The sequence below is a fragment of the Manacus candei genome, unplaced genomic scaffold, assembly GCF_025592945.1.
Source record: "Manacus candei isolate 608988 ecotype Guabito, Panama unplaced genomic scaffold, ASM2559294v1 h1tg000048l, whole genome shotgun sequence".
NCBI classification, from domain to species: Eukaryota; Metazoa; Chordata; class Aves; order Passeriformes; family Pipridae; genus Manacus; species Manacus candei.
The window spans coordinates 4,793,098-4,816,350 of NW_026138096.1; the positions used below are offsets into that span (position 1 = coordinate 4,793,098).

The 23,253-nt window shown below is 38.6% G+C and overlaps 1 protein-coding gene across 4 annotated transcripts in view; it reads right to left on the reverse strand.

The window, feature by feature from the left end:
- Window positions 1-1,734: 1,734 nt before the first annotated feature.
- The window catches only part of AFAP1 (actin filament associated protein 1), a 116,618-nt gene continuing 95,099 nt past the window's right edge, over window positions 1,735-23,253 (reverse strand). The window contains exons 10-19 of one of the 4 annotated variants that reach the window (XM_051798342.1): window positions 21,881-22,092; window positions 20,286-20,431; window positions 16,617-16,734; window positions 14,899-15,156; window positions 12,977-13,091; window positions 11,265-11,429; window positions 10,523-10,713; window positions 9,649-9,810; window positions 7,827-7,877; window positions 1,735-5,306 (exon numbers count right to left, since the gene is read on the reverse strand). In XM_051798342.1, the coding sequence (XP_051654302.1) occupies window positions 5,280-5,306; window positions 7,827-7,877; window positions 9,649-9,810; window positions 10,523-10,713; window positions 11,265-11,429; window positions 12,977-13,091; window positions 14,899-15,156; window positions 16,617-16,734; window positions 20,286-20,431; window positions 21,881-22,092 (1,445 nt within the window). In that variant the 3' untranslated portion in view covers window positions 1,735-5,279. The remainder of the gene's footprint in view (window positions 5,307-7,826; window positions 7,878-9,648; window positions 9,811-10,522; window positions 10,714-11,264; window positions 11,430-12,976; window positions 13,092-14,898; window positions 15,157-16,616; window positions 16,735-20,285; window positions 20,432-21,880; window positions 22,093-23,253) is intronic. The other 3 variants (XM_051798343.1, XM_051798344.1, XM_051798345.1) reach the window with 3 other exon arrangements.

Consider the following 23,253-nt stretch of genomic DNA (forward strand, 5'->3'; position numbering starts at 1 on the left):
CTCATGTTCAACTTGGGACCATGTAGCTGTAATCCTACTGTGCTATAATTCTACAAAATTTAATGGGAAAATTATTTCTTTGTCATCACTGAAGAGGAATATCCTTGGTAAGATTTAATTTTTTTCAGTTATTTAATAAATTGTGAAGGAATAGTATTGCATTGCCTTGATCTTAAGACAGCTGCTTGCTTTAAAAGTGAAATTGAAAAAAATATTGTTTTATAGAAGGTGGGAAAAAACTAAATATTTTTCTGTGAAAGGAAAGTTTCATTTATCAACAGCAATATGGCAGGGGAACAGGGGGAAGCACATGAAGACCCTAAACCAGGGTCCAGCCTGGTCCTGCTTCCAGCCTCCATCTACCCTGGAGTTGGACCTTTGTGCTTCAAAGCAGGTAGCTTTGTGTTTGATAGCCTTCAGTAATTACTTTCTGCCATGAATTTGGTTTATTGTTTATGGACCCATATAAGCTTTTAGCATCTGTAAAATTCAGTGACAAGTTCTGTAGCTGAATTGGGCAGTGAGTGCAAGCACCTCTGTAGAGTTATTTTGAACCTGCCCAATAATTTTGACACCCTTATAGTTTGTACTCTTAGTGACAGGGACTATTTCATCCCCCATTTTTATAACCTTGTAGTGTAGTCCATTCCATCCTCAAGATTCCCCCCCATCTCCCCCCAGGAATGACCTTATCTTTGTTTTCCCCTTGAATTTCACTGTAAGATCAACAGTATTCTTTCTTGTCTGGAGAGGTTGCTATGCCCCTTGTACCACCACCTATAGAGTTTATTTATTTATAGCACTCAGTGCCCAGACTTTGAATAATGTTCTATAGGTCCAAAAGCAGATGACTGAGGTATCAGCAATGCAGGTGGTTTTTGGTTTTTAGCATTTGCTTGTGCAAGTTGTACAGCTCAGACAGGGCCTAGAGCTATCTGCTACATTTTAGACCACAGAAGTATGCCAGCTTCTTTTTTTTTTCTGTTGTGTTTTTGTATTTATTTTTTGCTTGTTTTGCTGTTTTGAATTTTTGTCCCCAATTGTTGTTACTATGCAGTACATGGACCTAACTATTTTATCTCCATACTGATCCTGGAGGCTGTTAATTACAGAAAGGAAACCAATCAACTACTTTCTAATATTGCTTCCCTCGGTTTGGGAAAATGAAATGTTATTTTCTATTTCCTACATTTGGTAATAATTGTGGTGTAATAGGAACAAGAGCAAAAATCTAAGAAAAAAACCCAAGGATTAATTATGGTTTAACACTTTTCAATGTCATCTGTCAGTCACCTGTAAGGAACTGCTATATTCATCTTTAAGTAGCCTGGTAATCAGCTCAGTTTGATTTTAATCCACTTTCATTTCTTAGGGGTAATTTTTAATGTTTTACATTTTACATAATTTATTAATGGAGTTGACATCTAAGCAAATTGATGCAGTCACACAAGGCAAGAGGAAACTGCTGCTAGGAGCTCTAAATACATTGAACTTCCACTTTCCATGGCTGAGTGAGTCCTCAGATAGACAGCATTCAAGTTGCAGAAGGTCACTGCTCAGTTAAATGGGGGCACAACTGATAGCAAAAAATATTCATTATAACCCGTCCAAGCATTGTCCAGCTGACTGGCACAGCAGAATGGGACTCAGCTGAGGCTGACACTTGTGGGAGACCTGCTAAGGTGCCACCAACTTCTCATATAGACAAATACCAAGAAACAACAACGCAAACCCTTCTTTTCTTGACAGGTAACTTTATTAATAATGGTCTTGGATCTGTCGCACCTACCAGGTGCCAGTCTTTTTTCACACTTTGCAAGAATTTTCTGAAGAATAAACTAGAAAGGCATAAAGTTAACTGAAGCTACTAAGACACACATTTGAAGGTGGGTCTATTTTGGGACTTTTGTTTTTGTGTTTTTGTTTTTTTTTTAACAGAAGTTTCCATGAATGTGTGTCAAAAAACTTAAATACATTGAGAAATACAGTAGAAAGACTATATTTACAGTCAATTATAATGGGCACTGCCAACATATCCAATAACAAAAATAAAACAAAACCTTTTTTTCATGTTTCGTTCATGCTTTTTTCACAGAGATTTTTTTTAAATATGATTTTGTTTTTTAAAAAATACAAGAAGGAAATAATTACATTCTTCATATGAGAACATTATCTTACAACATACACCCTGGGCCAATTAATTTGAAAGTGTCTAACAAAACTTGATACTAAATTAATATTCTCCATTTGAAAAACCAAATTGCCACAATCATCTCATTAAAAAAAACACCTTTGATCCCCCGAAGTTATGATGTTTTTTTTTTAATTATTAAAAAAAGAATTACCCATTAAAAAAAATAATTAAAAGCACCTGGTACAGTAACAGGTGTTTGGTGAGGAAGCACGAGTGTAACGTTTTCTTAAAAGACATAGAAATGGTTCAAAACATGAGAGTTTTCCTTTAAAACAAAAGTCATGCTGCTCTATGGCTGAGTTTGCCTGGTGATCCTGAAATCTAAAAACGGTGAAAATACAAGCCCTGTTGCTCTTTATAAAAAAATTGTGCAGCAATAGTACTATTCAAGACAACAGAGTACATTTCACAGCACCGAACGTGGTCTATAGACCTTGGTTATTTCCCAAGGTTTTTGGCTTTCCTCCTTTCAAAACCTTGGCCATTATATAGAATACACTAATGCAAATTGCAGTGGTACCAATGAACAGAGACATATAATTACAGCATGTGCCAGGCTGGGGGCAGTGGTGGCTTTATGGAGCCTTTGCTGGAGGAAGAGCGAAAGATGCTTAATTTTGCTGTCAGCCCCTGCTGCAGCAGGCCTTGTTGGTGCCGAGGGTGCTATGGGTGCTGAGGGTAACCTGCACCTCTGGCAGAGCTGAAGGCTGCACCACCAGGGCTGGGGTTGTGTGCACAGCCCCAGCACCACACCATTCTGTCTGCTTGGGCAGAAATGTGCACACGTTTATCTCAGGCATAGATTCCTTGTCCTTGCCAAGGAATTATTTTTTTTTTCCATGGGATATAGGGGATGGAAAATAAAATACCAATTTTGGGTAAACAAGACAAAGTGATTTGGCTTTTGACTACTCTGCATTACTTGATGCGGGACCACTTCTTAATGGCAACTGTTACATCATTGCAAACGTTGACTAGAAGCCTAATTTGCATTATAAATATGTACAGATATAAATTAAATATTTATTGCAATATACAAATAAATAACTTAATTTGAAATAAAAAGCCTAAATGAACTTACTTTTGCTTCAAATTGTTTCTGCTATTATTTGTGGGAATTTGATGCTGTTTAGTCCATAGTCATACAGCATAGAATGTGCCCTCTACTTATAGAGTTAGTAAGTAGATGACCTAAAATAGTAATAAGTTGTGTTTTCAGTGAAAACCTGACATTTGCTTTCCTACTGTATCTGCATTCCTGCAGCACTTTGTACAAAGCATAGTCCCAAGAGGCAAAAAGCCTTTTTTCATGCTGGGCCCCATTTCTATGCTGCTAAAGTCAGTGGGATCCCTGTCACTAATTGCATTTGGGAGCAGGACACAGCCCTGTCTCCTGTCTGCTATCAGGTCTTTTTGAAAGCTTTGTGTCTTCAAATCCCACCAACTCCTGCAGGAAGTTCTCTGGCATCCAGCTCAGCTGAGAATCCCAGTGTATGCTTCATGAGTTGCACACACCCTTTCCTAAAGGTAAGAGATAATCTATAGGTGTGGCCATAAAGGGATGTGATCCTTGATAACTGCTGTCTTGCCAACTTCTGTGATTTTAATTGCAGTCTTAACTAACTATCAACACTTCAGCCCTAATATCTGTGATTATCTCAAAATATGAGTAGTATTTTAATTTTTTTAATTAAAGTAATTTTCTAATCCTCAGTTGAGGAGGAAAAAAATCTTGAGAGTAAGACTGAAGACTCTCCAAAGGCTTAAAAAAAACACAGAGAAAAACTTAAAACAGGCCATCTTATTATACAATTTCCCTTCTCCTGATTTTTTAAAACCAAACTTGAGATTTTGAAGGACTTCAGCTGGCAATTTACTGCATATAATTTCTCAGGAGTGACATGGATGGAGACAAAGAAAACCAGATTTTTATAATTTTACAGACTAAAATGCAAGATGCTGTTTCCTAGTAAACAGAAATGGATTCATGTCTGAGAAAATCCCCAATTCTTTGTAAAATTGTTTATAAAAGAGTCTGAAAATTATCACCTTTTCAGTCCATCTTCCTCAAAAATAATAGCTGAGGTCTGAAAAGACGAAGGAAACTAAGTACAGCAGTGTTCTATAACTCAAGTTTAACAATACTATATTATAAAAAACAAAACAAGACTGACTGCATAAGTTATTCTGAGTTGCCATTATCTGTTGAGAATTATTTTCAATTATTTTTTTCTTTTTCAAAAAGCATAGAAAAGAAGCAGTATCTAAAAATACCTGTTTGCCTTTTAAAAAAATCGAGAACGAGTCATAGTTCAAGAACGTGAACTTTGAAAACGACTGGTGCTTCAAAACATTAATAAAAAGAACGTACAAAAAAGCATTTTTCTTCCCAAGTTTGGCAGCGTTTTATCTCTCAATGACAAAATCATCTGTCTAAAAAGTATCCCAAAAATGCCTCACAGCTGAGTCGTGTCATCCCGCGGTCTTGCACCGGCGCGGAGGATGGTGGCACTGCAGCGCTCCCGCGTTCTCAGCCGAGCAAGCCTCGCTGCTGCTGTGATTGCATTTCTTCAGTTTTCTTTTGCCACGTGAACAGCAAAGCGACTGCCAGTGAGTAAGAGCTTACTGAGTAAGAGCTTACTCCGTGTCAGACCTCAGAAGTCAGTTTTAACCTGTAAGAGTTAACGATTTCACGCTGGTCTTTAGGCACCATCTTCAGCAGCGTTCAGGTGGTCTGATGTGATAGAATTAACACTGCTGGTCTGTGCTGTTTCAGCAAAGTAAACTTTCAACTGTGACTTTTTAATTACTATGGTTGGTTTGGGTTTTTTTTGGTTTTCATTTTCTTTACCAGTGAAGTTGGAAATAAGGAGTTACAGCTAATAAAAAGGGGCACACGTAGTTACACAGCAATACAGTAGAGGGAATACAGGCGAATTAGCGTCAAGCTACCATTAACTTAACAGAATTATAAAACTTGCTATGTTGTATCGCTTGAAATGACCTTTCAGATGAGTCTTTTGCAGCCTATGTCTTGGTCTGTAATAGGTAAGGCCTTTATGGAAAGTGAGTGGTTTTGCTACGTTTATGTTCCATTTTTCATCTCCCATTCCTGGAAAGAGGGGGAAAAAAAAGATACAGAAAATGTTAAAGAAATCAGGATATTTCACTTATGTCATTGGATCTGCTAAGCAACAGTCGAGGTCAATGACAGTTTTTCCATTAACTATGCTGGATCCAGCCCGCAAATTAGGGAATGCTAAGAAGCATGTCCTGATAGTGTCTGTGCACAGCTTCCACCCCTCCGCAACTATATACAGCAACTTTAGCCATGTTTGTTTTCTGCAAGGGGTACTTCTGGAGCAATTTGCACCCCACAGTTGGTGTAAAGCACTCAGCTAAGGGAGAGGCTGATTTAAGCAAGCAGGGCTCTCTAACTCATTTGCATGAGACAGCAGGAAGCCCTCAATATCTCTCAGAGCTGATACCAAGTGACTGCTTTACTGCTCTTCAATTTTTTTATTATGAAATTCATGGCAGACACATATTTCCATGGCTAAAAAGAGCAACTTACTGAGGCAGAGACCAACAGGCAGGGTAAAGAAAAACAAGTCAGCCTGCATTGCATTTGTTTCCCTTATACATAATCCAAATTGAGCTATTGCTTGGCAAGTTGAAGAAATCATTTTGCCTATCTGTGCCTCAGTTTCTCTACCTGTTAGCTGGGAACAAGGACACCTACCAACCACAGCAAAACATGTAAACTATAAAGCTTTCATTTATATGTCTCAGAGCATGGTACTGCCATTTATTCTGCCACATAAGTGGTTATAGCTAAACACCCAGTTAAATAAAACTTGTGGCTATCCAGTGACACCTCAGTATTTCCTAACAGTACTTGGGAGCAGAAGAGCTGAAGAGGGATGGGCTCAGCTTAGGACATCCACACTGTACCTACTCCCTGAATCACACTCTCACAGCCATCAGGAACTAATGAAGATCTGCAGGAGGTGCCTCTGGCTCAAGCAATCCCCATGGATCAACCAACCGTCCAGCTGCTCCTCGCCAGGAAGGCACAGGGGACTGCAGATTCCTCCCCAACCCATCTACTCTGCAGAGACACTCTGCAGGCAGCCTGCTGACTTGGCTCCCAACCTGAATTCCTGAATTTAACACTCATTCCACAACATTCAAGAGCTCTGGCTGAAAACCATTACTTATGCATGTAGATTGCTGTTTCTGCTGCTGAAAGCAATAAGAGCATTAGTTTGGCTAAACAGCTGCATGACCATGACACCTCTTCAACTGTTGTAAAACAACAAAAAAGATCACAGTTGGTGGTTGCTTTAGCAATATGAAGGAAAAAAAAAATTGTGAGTTTGAAGCAGGTAGAGAATAACTTCTTTTGTTTCCAAACTTGTGGGGTTTCTTTCCTTCATTTAAATGCTGCTTTTATTAAAATTATATATTTTATAATTTTTATAATTTTATAATTATTATTTATAATAATATATTTTAAATATTCAGTTTTACTTTTTCAAATTATGGTAAATCTAAATTTAAAACACAGTGTTGATAAAAACAAGATTACTTTGAAAGGCCTATTAAATATATATTAAGCCTTGAAAACAGAAGTGTCTTTTGCAGGTGCAAAAGGAACTTCTTTGTTTCCATTGGTCCAGCAGATTCACACCAATGAAAGAATGTTTAGGTCAACACTGACACCCTGACTGGGAGCTGGGAAACTGGGAGAGCTCCTTTTCTTCTCCAGTCCCTGAACACGAACAAAATGTAAGCGGCTGACATTCACCAGCCCACCAGTTTTGAAAACAAAACAGAAATAATAAATTCGGTTTTCTTGTTTTACATAACAGTTTAGTTTTAGAAATTAAATTGATATGTGAAATGTTTAAATAACTGTTTTTCTTGTACACAAGGATATTTGGATCATTTTACTTCTCTAGGAATGCTAATGCAGAATATTGTTTTCCATATTTTAATACAGTCTCCACTTCCAGCCAAGTACAGATTAACAAAATTGCAATTAAAATGCCTTCTGGCTTCTTACAAATACGCATAATTATTTTCTAAAAAAAATGTAAGGATACTTACAAACAGAAAAGTTAAAAAATCCAAATATATGTATGTGTATATGTGCACAGGTATACTGTATGTCCTAAACAGTGGATGCCCAAATTCCTGTCAGTTCTTAGATTTAACACTAGATCTGTCTTACTGCTTCTTTCTGTATTTTCTTCTCATGTCAGTGCATCTGAGAGGAGAAAGCTTTTGGTGACACAGCTCCCAAACCTGCTGTCCCAGCAGGGAGACACAGGGTGCTGCTGGTTCGTGAGCAATAGCAGTGACACAAGGGTGGCTGGTGACAGGCTCAGCATCCTCCGTGCAAGGAAGGGGCAGGAAGGGAGGCATTCAGTGCATTCAAATACATACCAGGGGAAAAAAAACCCCCATAATCTGACATTTTGAACGCTTATACAACTCCCTCATAACACCGGGAGATGTGCCGGGGCTGAAGATGCAAGCGCAAGCACAGATGTGAAATCCGTTTCGCTCCCACATACTGCACTGACATCCATGCGTGGAGAGCCAAGTTCTGCTCTGGGATACTCACGTGTGACGCCCTTCCCTTAGCCACATCTATAAGGCCTGGGCTCACTCGTAACTGCAAAAGGCCAAAAGAATTGAAAGCCAAATTCCACCCCCGCACATGTACAGCTGCCACCCCTGAAAGTGGGGCGTGCTGCAGATCCATACCTGATAGCAGGCTTTGGCTGCAGCTCCTGCCAATGGGCTGAGTACAGCTTGAGTTGCACTATCTAATTCAGCAAAATTTCACTCTTAATATTTAGTGCCTGAGTTTTTAGGAAAAAGCTGTCAAAGCTGAATTGGATACTTTTGAGTTGTTTTTCCCAGCATGGGAAATATGCTTAGTTGCTCCATATCCTTTTTGATTATCCTAATTCTATATCCAAGATTCCTCTACCAAAGAGCTTGACCAGCTTGTTGTGCCATCCAAAGTACAGCGACATGAAACAATGCGGCAGTGTTTTTCCTGTATGGTATATGCTGAGCATAGAAAATGTACTACAGCTGGAAGGTATCCTTTACACCAGAAATGTTTAGGTTTTTATACTGCTCTGATTCCTCCAGCTGTAACGATTAGATGGCTGGATTTAATGTGCCCGTCCAGCACAAATCCACGCTCCCGTTTGTGAGGACTGTGCTCTGCTAGACCACATTCCCTGAGTAATGCTGCGCTAACATCCACATCTAAGAACAAGTGTACAGTTAGAGATGATATCTTTATGAGACAGATTAGGGTATAATTGAAATATACAGATAAGCTTTAGAGCACATAAATCCTTCTTCAGGTTTGAAACACAAGCAGAAAACTTCAAAGTTAAAAACTGAATTGAAACCTATTGCAGCAAGTATAATTATCCTTTGTTGAATTTAAATGAATCAGGCTAACTGGCAGAACAAAGTAGTTGATGTCCATGGAAGGTGGTAGAAGGAAGGTGAGAAATTCTCTCATAAGCTGTAGCAGGAGAAATAATTCTATTATAATAATTTAATAATAAAATAATTTGTTGAGATGCTGATTTTTCAGTATCTATTCCGTTTAGGTGCCCAGTGCATGCTCAGACACTACAGATGTATATAATCCGTGAATACATATAACAAAAGTTACTTGAAGAAATCCAAATACAGAAGACATCAATGTTTTGGAAAAAAAATAGCCTGCACGAAAGACAAGTGTTTATGATTATCATTTTTTCTAATCACAATTAGAAAAAATCAACAAAAACCTGGGTCCAACGCTATTACTGTCACCTTTGGTTATGTGCTGCCCACATGCTTATGTTGCTAGCAAATTTAGCCCACAAGAATGGTCATACAAATCCCATTTCAACTAAAAAACAGAAGTTAGAAAACTAAGAATACAAGAGAGCTGCAAATTTCAATCTGGTACTTGTGAGACTAAAATTAATTCTGCTTCTACTTTAAATGTACATTAAGAGTAGATACTTGCACAACACATTGTTGATTATTATAATGTACGGCTATTCTGTTCTTGCACTGTCTGGCAAAGATCAGACCCAATCATGTGTTATTTCCAATCACTTACTATAACAAAGCCCTTTTAACCACTTATCTGCTATACAGATTAGTGGACAGATAGACTGTCTACACCACAGACCACTTAACCTTGCATGTAAAATCAATAAAGGAACAGAGAAAAACATGTAATGAGAGTTGAGTCAAATCTGTCTCCCAAACTACTTACCAATTCTTCTGCAAAAGATTCCCCCAAATCAGCAGTATTTATGTAGTAATACCAATAATTTAGACATTCTCTTAAGGCTAAATAAGACTTTTAAAGAAAGTATGAGAAAGCACAGAAAAAGAAAATTAGACATCAGCCTTCTCACCTTTGCTTTCCGAAGGACGTGGCCTCGACACGGAGAATTGTTTGATGAGGGAGGTCGCTTCAGAGCTGCTGCACTGTTCACAGGTATTGAGCACTCAGTATCACTGGTATCACAGCTGGAGATTGGAGAGTTTTCCAAAGTTCGGTGCTTGAAAATTGGAGACTAATGAAGAGTGAAAAGCTTATATTGAGTTTCCTCCAAACAGTCACATGGGCAACATTTTCTACCTAGATTTAGAACTGCAGATCTTTTTTTTTAAAGAAAACATATTCACAATAACGATGGGTAAATGAAAAAGAGATTAGAAAAAAAGAAACAAAACAATGTGTGTGTGTGTGTGTGTGTGTGTTCTGTGATGAAAACTGAAGTTTCTTTTCTTTCATTAAACAACTATGGGTCATCCAGAGGAAATGACTCATCCCTCTCTGATCCTTCTGATGGCTGCTTTGGACACAGATCTATAGAACAAGCTGGGATTGCCGAGCTCCATTGTGAACATGTGAGATGCAGCCCTTGCAAAGGGTGGCAGCGACTGACAGGAGACCAGCACAAGTAGGTCTCCATCACTGCACGATGACTTTGTGCATTTAAATCTCCCTGGGATGGAGCAATGTCTCAGTTCCTCCACTTTTACAACCACTGAGAGCATCAAGACATCAGCTTTTGCACATTATCCTAACACATACTGCCTGTGATTCCCATGTCTACCTGCTCCCTGTTGCTGTAGAAAATGTAACTAACACAGGAAGTCTTATTTCTTGGGCTTAAAAAAACACTAAAAAACTCAGTTCCCACTCATTTCTGCTGGAACTGAGAAGGCAGAGCACTCCCAGCCCATGATTGTGGGATTTTCATATTTAATGTGTTTGCATACCTGTGGGCTTGATGTTCCTGATTTTGGCTCAATAGCTAAGCCCAGTGTGATGCCACCAGCCAAGGCTTTCTTTAGGCTCTCCTTCACCTCAGTCAGTTCTAGCTCCAGGTTTACACGCTCAGCCTCCTTCTGCTTACACTCCTCTTCCAACTTCTTTAACTTGTCTTCAAGAATCACTTGGGTCTTCCTGCCTGTCATCCACAGCAATTTTATTATTTCAATAAGAAGCTTAAATTTACACTTACAGAAATTACTTTCTTTCTAAAAAGTAAGGAACGATGTCTCTACATATCAGTGATGTCACAATAAAACTATGTACTTTACCTACAACACTTTTCACGTAAAAAGTTTAGCAATGTAAATGCTTTCTTTCAGGTACCTTTCCTATATTTTTAGTCTAGTTTCAAATCAGTATTTGTTTTGCTACTTTTCTGTATCATGAAAATATAATTAGCCAGTCACAATAAAATTATTCCCATGTTCTGCTTGTCTGAACTCCCATCCATACCATTTGATAGGTAGGTGTACATATACACACACACATACAAAATAAATATACACATATATTTTTATTTTTTACATTTTCTACCTATATAGAAAGCAAATATAAACCTTAAAGAGTATTGCTTAACATCAAAACTAAACCTCATGTAGGATGGCAGGTCTTCAGCACAGAATACAAAGCTATTTGGATAATTTAGCCTACTCAGGTGAGAATTCAGCACAAAAAAGCACCTCATACCAGCATTGACTTCAATGGCAGCACGTAGATCTTTTCTCTCTTTTCGGAGCTGGGCCAGCCTATTCCGGAGAGCTTCCTTCCTCTTTAGCAGCTCCTCCTCTTTGCTTTGTAACCTCTTTGCATCTGCCTCCACACGATTCTTGCCATATTTGTACTGCTCTGCATCTGCATGAGATTGAAGATAATTAGGGTTTAAACTAACAGTAAATCTCCAAAGTATTCCCCGAGACTGAGTATCACATGAAGCATGTTGTGGTTTGAGAAACTGGTTTGTCATTCCTCTTCCCCTGGGTCTTTCTTGAGGTCCATGATTCCTGCCAAGTTCTGCAGCACAGCTACAGCAACGATATGGGATAGAGAGTTTGTCCTCTACATTTACCTGAGGAATACGAGATTTACCAATTAGCTTACAGTGCATTGGTTTTGAAAAATGGCCTTGCCTTTCTGTATGGTTCAAAGGATAAAAAGGAGGCTCCTCTTTAGCTATGAACCCTTCATTTTTAGTTAGGAGGGGTGAGAGGAAAAACTACCTGTTTGCCCTTTTGCCTGGTTTTCATCCCTACTTCAAGTGTTGAAAGCACATTTTTTCTCACCAGACATAAGAGAATAGAAAGATGTTCACACTTCTTTGATTCTGGAGAGCTTTCTTTTTCTTTTTTAGTTTTCCATACAAATGCTTTCATTTCATGGCTTACATGTATCTGTGGTGTAATTAACATCACATCCTCCTCTATATCTCTGCTCCAGTTGCAGACTCAAAGAAAATAGGTCAGCTAAGAGATCACTTTGTCTGTCTGTGCATCTGAAGGCAAAATCTACAACATTAAATCATTTCTGACAAATAGTTGTTAAACCAGTTTTAGTCAGTCTTTAGTAACTGAGATGCCTTTACTTCTACAACTACGTATTTCTGTACCAACTGACCTCCATGGTTAGAAAGCTACTTACTGAAGTCTAAAGTCTAACATAAATTCCTTGTTGACACTAAATCCATGACTCCTTAAAAATTTAATAAGTTTTAAGATGTTTTAAGTTTTAGCATGAGATTAAAAAAAACCATTTATTTGTTCCCTAGAAAAAGTCATGCTTTGGACTCCATATTTTAAAAATATTATTATAGCTCCTTTTTGTCTTTTCTCCTGTAATCCCTGTTAGGAATTTCCTAGACAATCTACCAGCCCAGGAAAACTTTTACTGAATGTGCCACTCACCACTTGAAATTTCCTCTCTCTGAGGTAGCTTTTGATCTGTGTGGTTGTGTTCCTTCTTTTGTTATACCTTTTTCTTTTTTTGATAGTGATAAGAGTAAGTCCACTTCTGAGCAACATAATGTTCTGATGTCTATCCTAGCTTTTCATCCTCCTTTTCCCACAGGAATACAGTATTCCTCTCTGCCCTAAATGAAGAATCATTATCCCTTTTTCATTACCTGCTGTCCTCATGACTTTGCAGCCACGGGTCCACGTTTCATATTTGTCACTCTCCACATGACACCCTTTTATCTTGTGGTGTGTCTGGAGTACTGAGTCACCAATGCACACAATATCTCCTATTCAAAGTCTTGGTGGGCATCTCCTCCCCGCCCTCTCAGATACAGAAGAACCACAGTGGTTCTTTATCTTGTTTGCTAAGACAACAGCTATTTTGGGTGTCCTCATGACTCAAGTGAGACTCATGAGACAAATGAGGCAGCAGTGAGGAGAGGTACTTACTAGACGCAGTGCGCTTCACACATGACGCTGTTTCGGATTTCTTCGGCTGGCTATTTAAAGTTCTCCCTTTTCCGGCGATGCCATTAGTAGTCACAGGAGGCTTCTTGCCTTTAAACTGTTTGAAAACAAAAGTACAAATAGGCTCCAGCTATTCCTGTGCCACTGGCAATATAGTCACCCTTTCATCAAGGGCAGAGCTTGACAGAAAGCCGCTTGCTTGGAGAGCCTTAATGCAGTGCATTGATTGAGCTGGAGACGGTGCTTCCTCCAGAGATGACATCTCTGAGAGCTGCCTGCTCAGCAGGAGCCACGCCAGCAATCACAGGTTACAACAAGGGATGAACTCCCCATCTCTGGTGGCATCAATGTCTCCAAAACTCTGGCATTTACGGTATTAAGAAAGCCATTGCAAAGCAGAAAAAAAAAATTTTACAGCAAAGATTCTTGAAACACAAGTTTGTCAGAGTTAATTTCATACAGAAAAACACACCAGGGTTTGCCACACAAAACCTTAACACTGTTTCTTATTTACTACATGATCTTGCCATCCTTGTGGTGCACAGGTTTATTTTTTTTTAAACAATATAATTTTTACATATTTTTAAATGTTAGGAATTAACATATCAATTTCCCCTTAAACAACCTCTAGCTACTAATTAAAAGCTTTTCTTACTTAAAAAACCCTCTCATAATGGCCAGACAGGTTCACAAGATTACCAGGAACAGAACATTTCATGTTCAAGGGATTTCCATTTAGAGGGCTTGCTGCAATGAACTGAACCCTGGGAAGATCAACACTGTCCTGACTAATTATAGTGTTCCCATGCAGGATGCCCCAGCCAAGCGCAAGGCTTGGCTTGTGCCATGCTCTGTTTTCCTGCTTCCAAAGGTTTGTGAGGATGGAACTGGAAGGGCACTAGGAAGCTTGCTGCTGCAGTCATTTATTCCTCATGTGCACCTCCAATTCTGCAACTTCACTGAATTCTAATATTCCAATATGAAGTTTCTGTAAGGGTTAAGTGAGTTAACACGCAGCATGACCAGTACTTTATACAAGGGAAACACTAACTGTTCCATGTCAGATTAGACTGAAAATCACCCATCACTGTGATACATTCACAGGTTTATGCCAATGACCAGCTTTTGGAGACAGGTTATGGGCTCTGAGAAGGTCCCTGGCATGGCTGTGGGCAAGGTTTGCTCTGCCCCCCTGCTGGGGTCTGCCCATCTGCTACAAGGCTGAGCACAAAGGACTTCATCTGCTCTATAGCTTCACATTCCAGCTGAGGTACAGAAGTCTGAAGCCACCCTCAGAAAGCAGCAGAGACACAGGCTTATTTTTTTTTCAGGAGAAGAAAATAGCAGCCAATAAATTAACTACTGTATATATGACTATATTCAACATAATTTAGTAAATATATAGCATCATGTTATGATATTTATGTATATTCACAAAATATATTCACAAAATATATTCACAAAATATATAACCACAGTATATACAATATATAGATTAGTACAATTCTAAAGAGCCAAATTTACTCTCACAGTCAGGTCATATTTCACTTGTCTTTTGAGGTTTTTTTTTTTTCTTTGAAGTCATCACTGCCTAATGAGCCAGAAGGTGGCTAGACATGCATTTAGGTTAAGTGTGAAAGGTCACATCTAATTTTTTTTAATTATCATTTACAATCTGTAAATCATCAAGAACATGTGTGGAAAGCCTTTCTCAGGTACCAATACCTCCACATCAGTATTTATAACTTTGCAAACCTGTTTCATTATCAGTGGGTTCCTAACTAAACTCCAAGCACTTCAGTGCTAACACTAAGGGATGGAAATAGCCCCCTTCAGATTAACAACCAGATAAACAGAACAGCCAACAAATAAAAAGCGTTGTTAAGTATTAAACAGTACAGTACCTGCGAGCCAGATCCCCTCCCCACAGCAGAGGTATTAGTGACAGACTGAGCAGAAGACAGATTGGATGAGACAGGGTATTTGTAATGGTTAGAGGAGAGTTTGTCAGTAGATAACCTATTGGGTTTCCTGTCAGTTGGTGGATAGCGCGCAAAGATTTTTGGAGACGGCAAGTTATCGTACAGGCCTGCGTTATCATAAAGCATTTCTTCTCCAATGTTCCTGCTACGAGAAGAAGGAAAGCCATCTTCTGGTTCCCACTGCAACACATACACCTCGGCAGTTAGTGAACAATACACCATGCAGAACCCCCTAGGTGAAATTAAAACGTTAGTAATGCTTCTGACCGCAGCAAGCCCTGGGTGCTTAGCAAACACACACTTATTTTTCAAACTTAAGTCAAACTATTTAGAAAGAAGGGGAGGACACAGTGTGGAAAGCAAGCATTGCATTCTGTGGCTCACAGCCTCAGCACTAAGCATGTTCCACAGTATGAGCAAACCTATCACCCTCGCTGTTTCATGGACTGCATCTTAAGCTGGTAGCTCTAGTACCAAGGGGGCACAAACAGACTGTGTTAACGGGGGGGGTACTCACAGGCTACACAGATGAGTCTGTGGATTACATCTGATATATGAGTTGTTAAAAGTAATATGGCCTAAGGGGTATTTTTTCTGGGTTGCTTTTTTTTCTTTTTTCCTTCTTCAGGCCTCTCCCATGAATAAAAGCTGCTGGTATACTGGCACCACATTTTATTTGATGAAGAATTATTATTCTGAGTTAAAAGAAGTACAATAGCTCTTTTTTTTTTTTAATTTTCAGAAAAATGGAAAGCTCAACAACAGTACTCTGGTGATTCAGTCAATTAACCTTAAAAGAAACCAATCTGGTTGCCAAATATCCTTCCTTAGCCCATCCTGGCTGTGGCAATACACTACTCATACTATGGCATGAGCACATCCAAGAACTACACAGAGACTGTTCACCACATATGTGGTCATGCATTGTTCCCAAGAGGGGTTTTTTATGTTTCTTTCTGACATTACTAAGACATGTTGGAGGACTGGATGTCCGGTCCATTTCACACTTTGAAACTCTTCTCTTGAGTTTGCCTTTAGTGGGAGCTTTATGCAGCAGCCCAAATTAAGAGCTGACATGGGCTGTAGCTCCCCTGTAAATCTTCCTGAGGACCACATATTGCCATGGGTTAGCATCCACTATATTTTAAACCCTATTACACATCTGCCTACAATCAGCTCTGCAATTTATGAACATGGAAGTGACCACTGTGGCTCTCCTTTGGGATGAGCAGTACCTGCTGTCATTTGGAATGCAGCCCCAGGGACTAAGTGTTTGGGTTTTGGTGTTTTTTCAACAGACATTAAAAAGTGCCTGGTGTAACCGACTTCTAAATTTTGCCAGGTCCAGTGTGATCTAAAAAGTACCCCCTCAAGTGAGTATTATATTCAAGGACTTGGCAACGAATCGCCAACAGGCAACTGCTTTCTAAATGCACGTTGGCTCACGTGCAGGTTAATGCAAACAATATGTCCCATGCCCCTTTTATTCTGTAGGTGTGAGGGGAGCCTGCAACCCCCAATCAAAAAAACATGAGTTCATTTGGAAACTGCCCAGTGAGCATTTCTAGATAATATAATTTTCAGATGTCCATGCATTCAACACATGCAAACCATTTGTTCTGTGCAAATTCAATTCTTACCGATCCGTTTATGCAGGGAACATCATCATAATGAAGTGCCATTCCACTTGGACAGGCGTAGCCATTGGCAGTGCTTCCCCGGTACGGATTTGTAGATATAACTCGCCTGTTCATGAAACTGAATAAAGTAAAATAAAAATAATAAAAAACAGCCCTTAAACCTAAGCCTAAATTATGATTCAGTGGTATATTCCCCACGTCTGATTCTGTAGCCTGGAAGCACATAGCTTCTCACTTTCTGCAGGACAGCTTTAATTCCTTTGCCACTCACACGTTGCTGCTAGCAGCCAATATTACAACATATGTTCCTGTACTCCATTCTTACAGTGGGAATACAACTGTGTGAAGGCCAGTAGGGCAACAGCTGTAACTGCTCAGTGGCATATTTACATGGGAACCTGCTGATCTATGTTATACATCAGCTTGCCAGTGTCCCAGAAATGTTCCCTTGCTGTCTGCACTGGGGAGAAGCAGGTGTTTCTGGGTGCATGCATGCTCAGGGGGTTGCAAACTTAGGAACTGAAAGAATCAAGAATCAAATCCAACAAAAATTGATAAAAACCCCCATAGAATTCAAATGAAATCTCCTGAACAATTACTTCCTCAAAATCTGGGAATTTTTCTTTTCTTTATCAGAACTTTTGGCTGGGTATGCCACTATGCTTCCCAACTCTCCCTGGGTAATTGTGCATGGAAATACTCTATATGCTCATTCTTGCTCTGTTCCACATGGTGGATCTGAGTCCTCTGGAAGCTTCAAAAGGGGTATCTATCTATCTATCTATCTATCTATCTATCTGTCTGTCTATCTATCTATCTCCATATATTTTTATATATATTTTAATTTATTCCCTTATCCCATCCCAAATAACAATGTTGCTTGTTTTACTGGAATTCTGTGGAACACATGCAAGATATCAAGAACTACACTGGGTTTGCAAAGATCTAACAATGCAGAAAATGGCACAGTTGTGCCCAATAGCAATAATGACCTCAAAGGGTGAGTTTTCTTTTGTAGCAACTGCTAGAATTGAATGAGGTATGGAGTGAGATCTCAAATAATTCTTAGAGCCTCAGGTGTACACGAATGGGAAAACAAAGTTTTCCATCCCAAACAATGGAACTATTCAGACTCTTTGCTGACATTCATAAAATATGATAAAGCACTACTAATGCAGAGAGGGTCTTCTGTAGTGCTGGCAGGAGCTCAGGAATGCTGTGGTTTCAACAGTTGCTTTCTTTTGGCTTTGGAATAACATGGAGTCCATTGAATTTCTCATTCAGAAGGAGAACTGGGGCTCACCTGAGCTGCAGGAGACCTGGGCTCACAGGAGGGACAAACCTGCCCAGCTTGGTGTGAACCTTCCAGGGCAGTGTGGGGGTGGAACAACCTTTAGACAGGAACTTTTCTTACTTCAAACAAACTAACAACAAAAAGCCCAAGGAAAATTCCATGATAAAAATGTTTTTAACTTTATCATATCTCAAACTTTATTAGACATTATTAAAGGGCTGCATTTGTTTACTGTTCTCAGTGAAGAACATTATTCAAGTGTTTTTGGTTGGTCTGAAGAATTGCATATGGAGTCGTTATTGTATTTCTTTCTAGTTAAGTGGCTTCAATGAGAGTGATACATAATAACCATGTCTGAAAACTGGGATATTCATTAATGACATCTGATGCACCTGTAGTAACTATTTCCACTGACAAAGGAAGCTAAGATTTATCTAAGGATCTACAAAAACTTCATAAGCATTATTTTACTAAGCCTCATTAATCCTGTTTTCAGATGCATCCATGTAACTTAATTGTATTCTGAAACTGCTAGATGGAAAATGGAGAAAACTTGCTTGGAAGAACTGTTTTTTCAGCTTTTCCTGAATACCTATTGATTTAGACAAAGGAAATTGATGGGGCTATTAAGGAAGAGCTGATAGTTTTTTACAAAGCATCAGTCTCAGGAAATGAATAACCAAAGGGACTGAGTGATAATCAAAGCTTTAATGATAACTGCATTTAATTTGGAATACTGATATTCATTCTATAAAGGCAAATGAGTATTTTATTAACATTTAAGTATCATTGTAATTTCTCCTCATTTTCTAAGAGTAGCTCAAAATCAGCAGACAGCTACTCTAGTTGCTTATCAGCAAACCCTTGCAGGCTCTTAAAGATACACAATGAATTTTAACTAATTCTTAATAGGGGAATTCTGCTATTTTGCAAGTTGTTTGACATTCCTTTCTAACATGTGGTCTAGTTGCATATGTTTTTTCACTTGGCTCCAATTAGTATCACATTTGTGCAGAAAAGGAAAGCCGTGAAGTATTCAGGGGAAGAGGTTACCATTCTATTTCTCTTAAATGTGGTTATTGCTGGATGCTGACTGAAGCAAAAACACATGTCAACACAGGATAAACTTTTTGAGCCCTATTAACTTCTAAAAAAATATTAACATAAATCTGTATGCTAGGTGCATTTTAATTCTATCAAAATTATCTCGTTTTCACAAAACTGGGCTTGTGGTAACACTGAGTCACTTTAATTTCTATCAGAAGACATTCTGATTGAAGCTGTGCATTTTCTCTTATTAAACTTCTCTTGGCACATCGCTAGTGGTAGGAGGATCTTCTTTTGCACAACTTCAAAATTTTTGTCTTTTTTTTTCTTTTTCATTTTCTGTCTGTTGGAAGTCACGATGGGCAGATGGGGTGTGATTCTCTAATGTATTAAATCACACAAATTCCAAATGTGTGTGGGGAGTCTCATTTTGCAGTGGGATGAGGGATGATGCCTTAGCCAGCTGTCTTCTCAGACCCCCCTCTTTCTGACCACGGCAAACTACAGGGAACATCTGCAGCAGGGCATCCCACCTGTCCCAACCATTTCTTAACTCCCCTTTTTAAATTACCTCATCTAGCCTAGGAAAAATAGAAGTCTTTCCCCACCAAAGACTGCTGTAATGCCTAAAATGATTCAAATGTGTAAATCACTATATATGCTAAGTATGCATTACCCTTCTTAGCACAGGATCAGTAATGGGGAATTCACCAGACTGATTTGCAATTTAAACAGTTTCCATGCTAAGCCCTAGACACTTTCCCAATTTCCACCTCCTAAATTAAACCCCAGAAATTAATTGGACTGGGATGAGCTTGATGAAGTTTTTAATTATTCAGAAAGAACTTGAGAAGGAAACACTGAGAATGTGAATATCCAAGACTTAAATTTGCCATACATTCTTAGTGTGTTACATATATGGGCCAATAATATCCTGTATATTTGGCTATATGTAGAGCAGATACAGCCAGTAAATGTGAATTACATAGCTGGATATTTCAGAATATTTGTTCTCTTCCAGTGATAGTTCTAAGTTTTTAGGCAAAATAAAAGATTAAAATACAGCATTTGATAAGGGGACTTACTGAAAAAATTAGTAAAGATTTGAGTAAAGTTGCATAGTGCCTTGCATCTTTTACAGAATTTAGCAGGATGCCAAAACAATAATCATAAACACATCTAACATGCTGCAGTGTTGAAACACTTCAGGAGTTCAGTATCTGGCAAAGAGGGAGGTAGATTTTGATAAGCTGTGTTGGCAGTGGAGTTAAGATATGGATATAAATTCTCAGAGTTCTGGAAACACCAGGAAGCTGAATGCCTCTCACCAGAAGGTCTGTTTTGCAGCCTGGATGACGCTTGCCGTCATTTCCACGTCGATGTAGTCATAGTGCAGAGCTCCAGGGTCTGTTGAGGACCCTGTTTCTGCCAGTAAAATTCCTATCCATCTGCCCATGTCTTCGGAGGAGGATGCCTGTGAGGAGAGGGCAAGAACATAGGTCAGGTTTTTGCCCTGCCACTGAGCTAAGGATTATTGCAAAACAGCGCATTCTTCTTGGTTGACAAATTGCTACCACATTGTATGAGAGGCTCTGGTTTCACTCTGCTGAACTCCTAAAAACCCCCGGATTTCTTATTAAATCTGCTTTGCTAGAAGGAGTGCACTTTGAGTAAGCTGTGTGCTCATCAGTTATGATGTAATACAAAGTGGGCAATCCACAAAAAAAAGAAAAAATAATCATTTAAGGTTAGTGGATTTAGATTCAAGTAATGCCTACTTTAGACTTCAGAATATTGAAAGCTTTAACAGAATTATTTTCCGATGTTAGATGGAGGGATTTTAGATAGTATGACTCCTGAGAAGAAAATGTTACTGCTAAGTAGAAACAAGAGGGAGTAGGGAATGAAATAGTGAAATTTTAATGGTACTTTTTGGAAAATTTCACTAAATTTGTCTAGATGATGTCATTCATTTTCCTGATGGTGCAAGTAAAAACATAATACTACTAAAATAATTTTAAATTTTTCATGTTTTGCTTCAAATCACCAATTCAAAAGTTAAACAGTAGCAAAGTAAATAATGGATAAAAGTAGAGGAAAGGAAACTGTGAGTTTTTTAGGGTTTTTCTTATTTGTAAATATTTCATTGTCTTTCACAGTTCCTTGAGCTGTTTTCTAGTTTTTCAACTTCTCTGAATTGCTCTCAGGTAACAGGCCTGTTTGCAAGGATAGGAGACTAATATGACCTGTAGTTGGAAACATAAAGTGGTCAAAGTGCCCGTCCTGCCACTGAAAGCACAAGGTTGTCTCCTCCTGTAGCTTCTCATTTCAGGTTTTAAAATATGATGAATAAAGCCCCTAGAGAAATTCTGACTCACCTAAAACAGACAAAAGTGCAAGGAGGAGCATGCCAGTGTGTACACATGTGGTGTGTCAATAGACACACCAGGCTGCTGGCACACTGTATTTTCTTACTGCACAATTACCTTAATACAGACACAGACAGAGCAAAAGGAGTTCACATAAGTAGGAGACAAATAAAAGTTAAGAGCTCTAGAGCTCCCATCAACAGTGATCCATTATTTAATTATTGCTAAGTTATTTACTCAAAGTAATTATATATCCCTGATGTAGAAGTGTGCCTAGAGAAGGAGCAGGGATATTTTAGTACCAGGTCAAGGGAAGGTCAGTGTAGAGAAAAGCATCTTACTGAGAAGATTTCTGAACTACATTAAATCTCAGTCATTTTTTTTTGTCTACAACACTTAGTATTTCTCTTCTCCTTCCAGTATTTCTTATTCAGCTCTGCAATAATATTACTTCAAAGATATTTTTTTTTTGAATGGACAGGTTGTATGAAAGCGCTTCTCTAATTTAGCTTGTGGGTGTTCCTAGAAGTCACAGCCATTAGCAAGCACTGCACCTCAAGCACAGCAACCTCCTGCCCATTTCGGAGCAGGCGGAAGGTCAGGGGATGCTTGGAATCCAGTCCCAGGATGACTTCGCAGCCACGGAGAGGGATGGAAACAATGTGCGTCTTCAGATCTGTCCTGTCCTTGTGGAAAATCAGTTTATTGTCTTTCACTCTGCACCAGCGCTCACGCCAACGGTTGTTAGAGAGCACATTGAGATATCCTGCAAAAAAATGAAATGTGAGATATTTTACTTCTGACATTTTTTGAAAAGAAATAAAAAAAAGAAACTTATTTTCAGTGTAATGCTAGCCCTTAAATAACTTGTTCCTCCTCTAATAGAAAGTCCAGATGGGTTTTAGGAAGACAAGTAAATGACCATTCCCCACTTCTTTAATGAAAACTATCACTGTGCCAATAACCTAGAAAAGAGCATATAAATATGTGATCCTGCTCATGTGCAAATGGCTGTTCTGTGTCAGTCAGCTGGATGAGCAGGAGCACACCAATCCCCAAGACTTTGGTAAGAATGGGAAAGGGACAGTGATAAAAAGTTACATACACAGCCGATGTGCTCATACACCCTCTCTGTGGGTAATGGCTTTGATAACTACAGCTGACCAAAATTTTCTGGGAAAATTACAGCTCCTATTATATAATTAGGTAACGAGCTACCTTCTGTAACATCCAAAAGCAGTTTTTTTAAAGACTTGCTAGTGTTGATGCTGTATGTTCTAAATTCATTTAGAAAGAAGAATACACATCGGGTTTGCAACACTTATAACCAACATTTAAGAGATCGTTATCTATGTGAATAAAAATAAAATTCATAATGGTTTAAAATTCAAAAAATAAATATGCATGAATTTTAGCTTATCTTAAAAAAAAAAGTTTAAAAAAAGATTTTTTTTTTCCCCAGGGATGATTGAGTGCCCTTACAACTTTTCTTACCATATTTTACATTGATACAGTGTCTAGGCATATAACATCAATTAAACAGGCAGTGTTTTGTGGTTTTCCTTCTCTGTCTAATAACAACAATCATTCCAGACTCAAACCTTACAATCAAAGCAATGCCCATTTTTCCTGCCTTATTATAGTTTGGGAATGAAAAAAAAACACCTTTTACTTTTGCTTCCACATTACAAACAGTACATGAATTCAGAATGTTGCTGCTTTCAAACAGGTTATGAGGAGGAAAAAAAATGATATCTTCCAAAAGCCAGAAGTGAGGTTAAAAAATTGTCTTCTACCTCAGATCTGATTTTCATTTAATCCTGTTGGAGAGCTCTCTCTTTGGTTTTCATTAAAACTATGACTTATTATTAATTTTTCTGGGTTTTCCTTCCAACATCATGGTTCCAACGTCCAAATGCGATCCAAC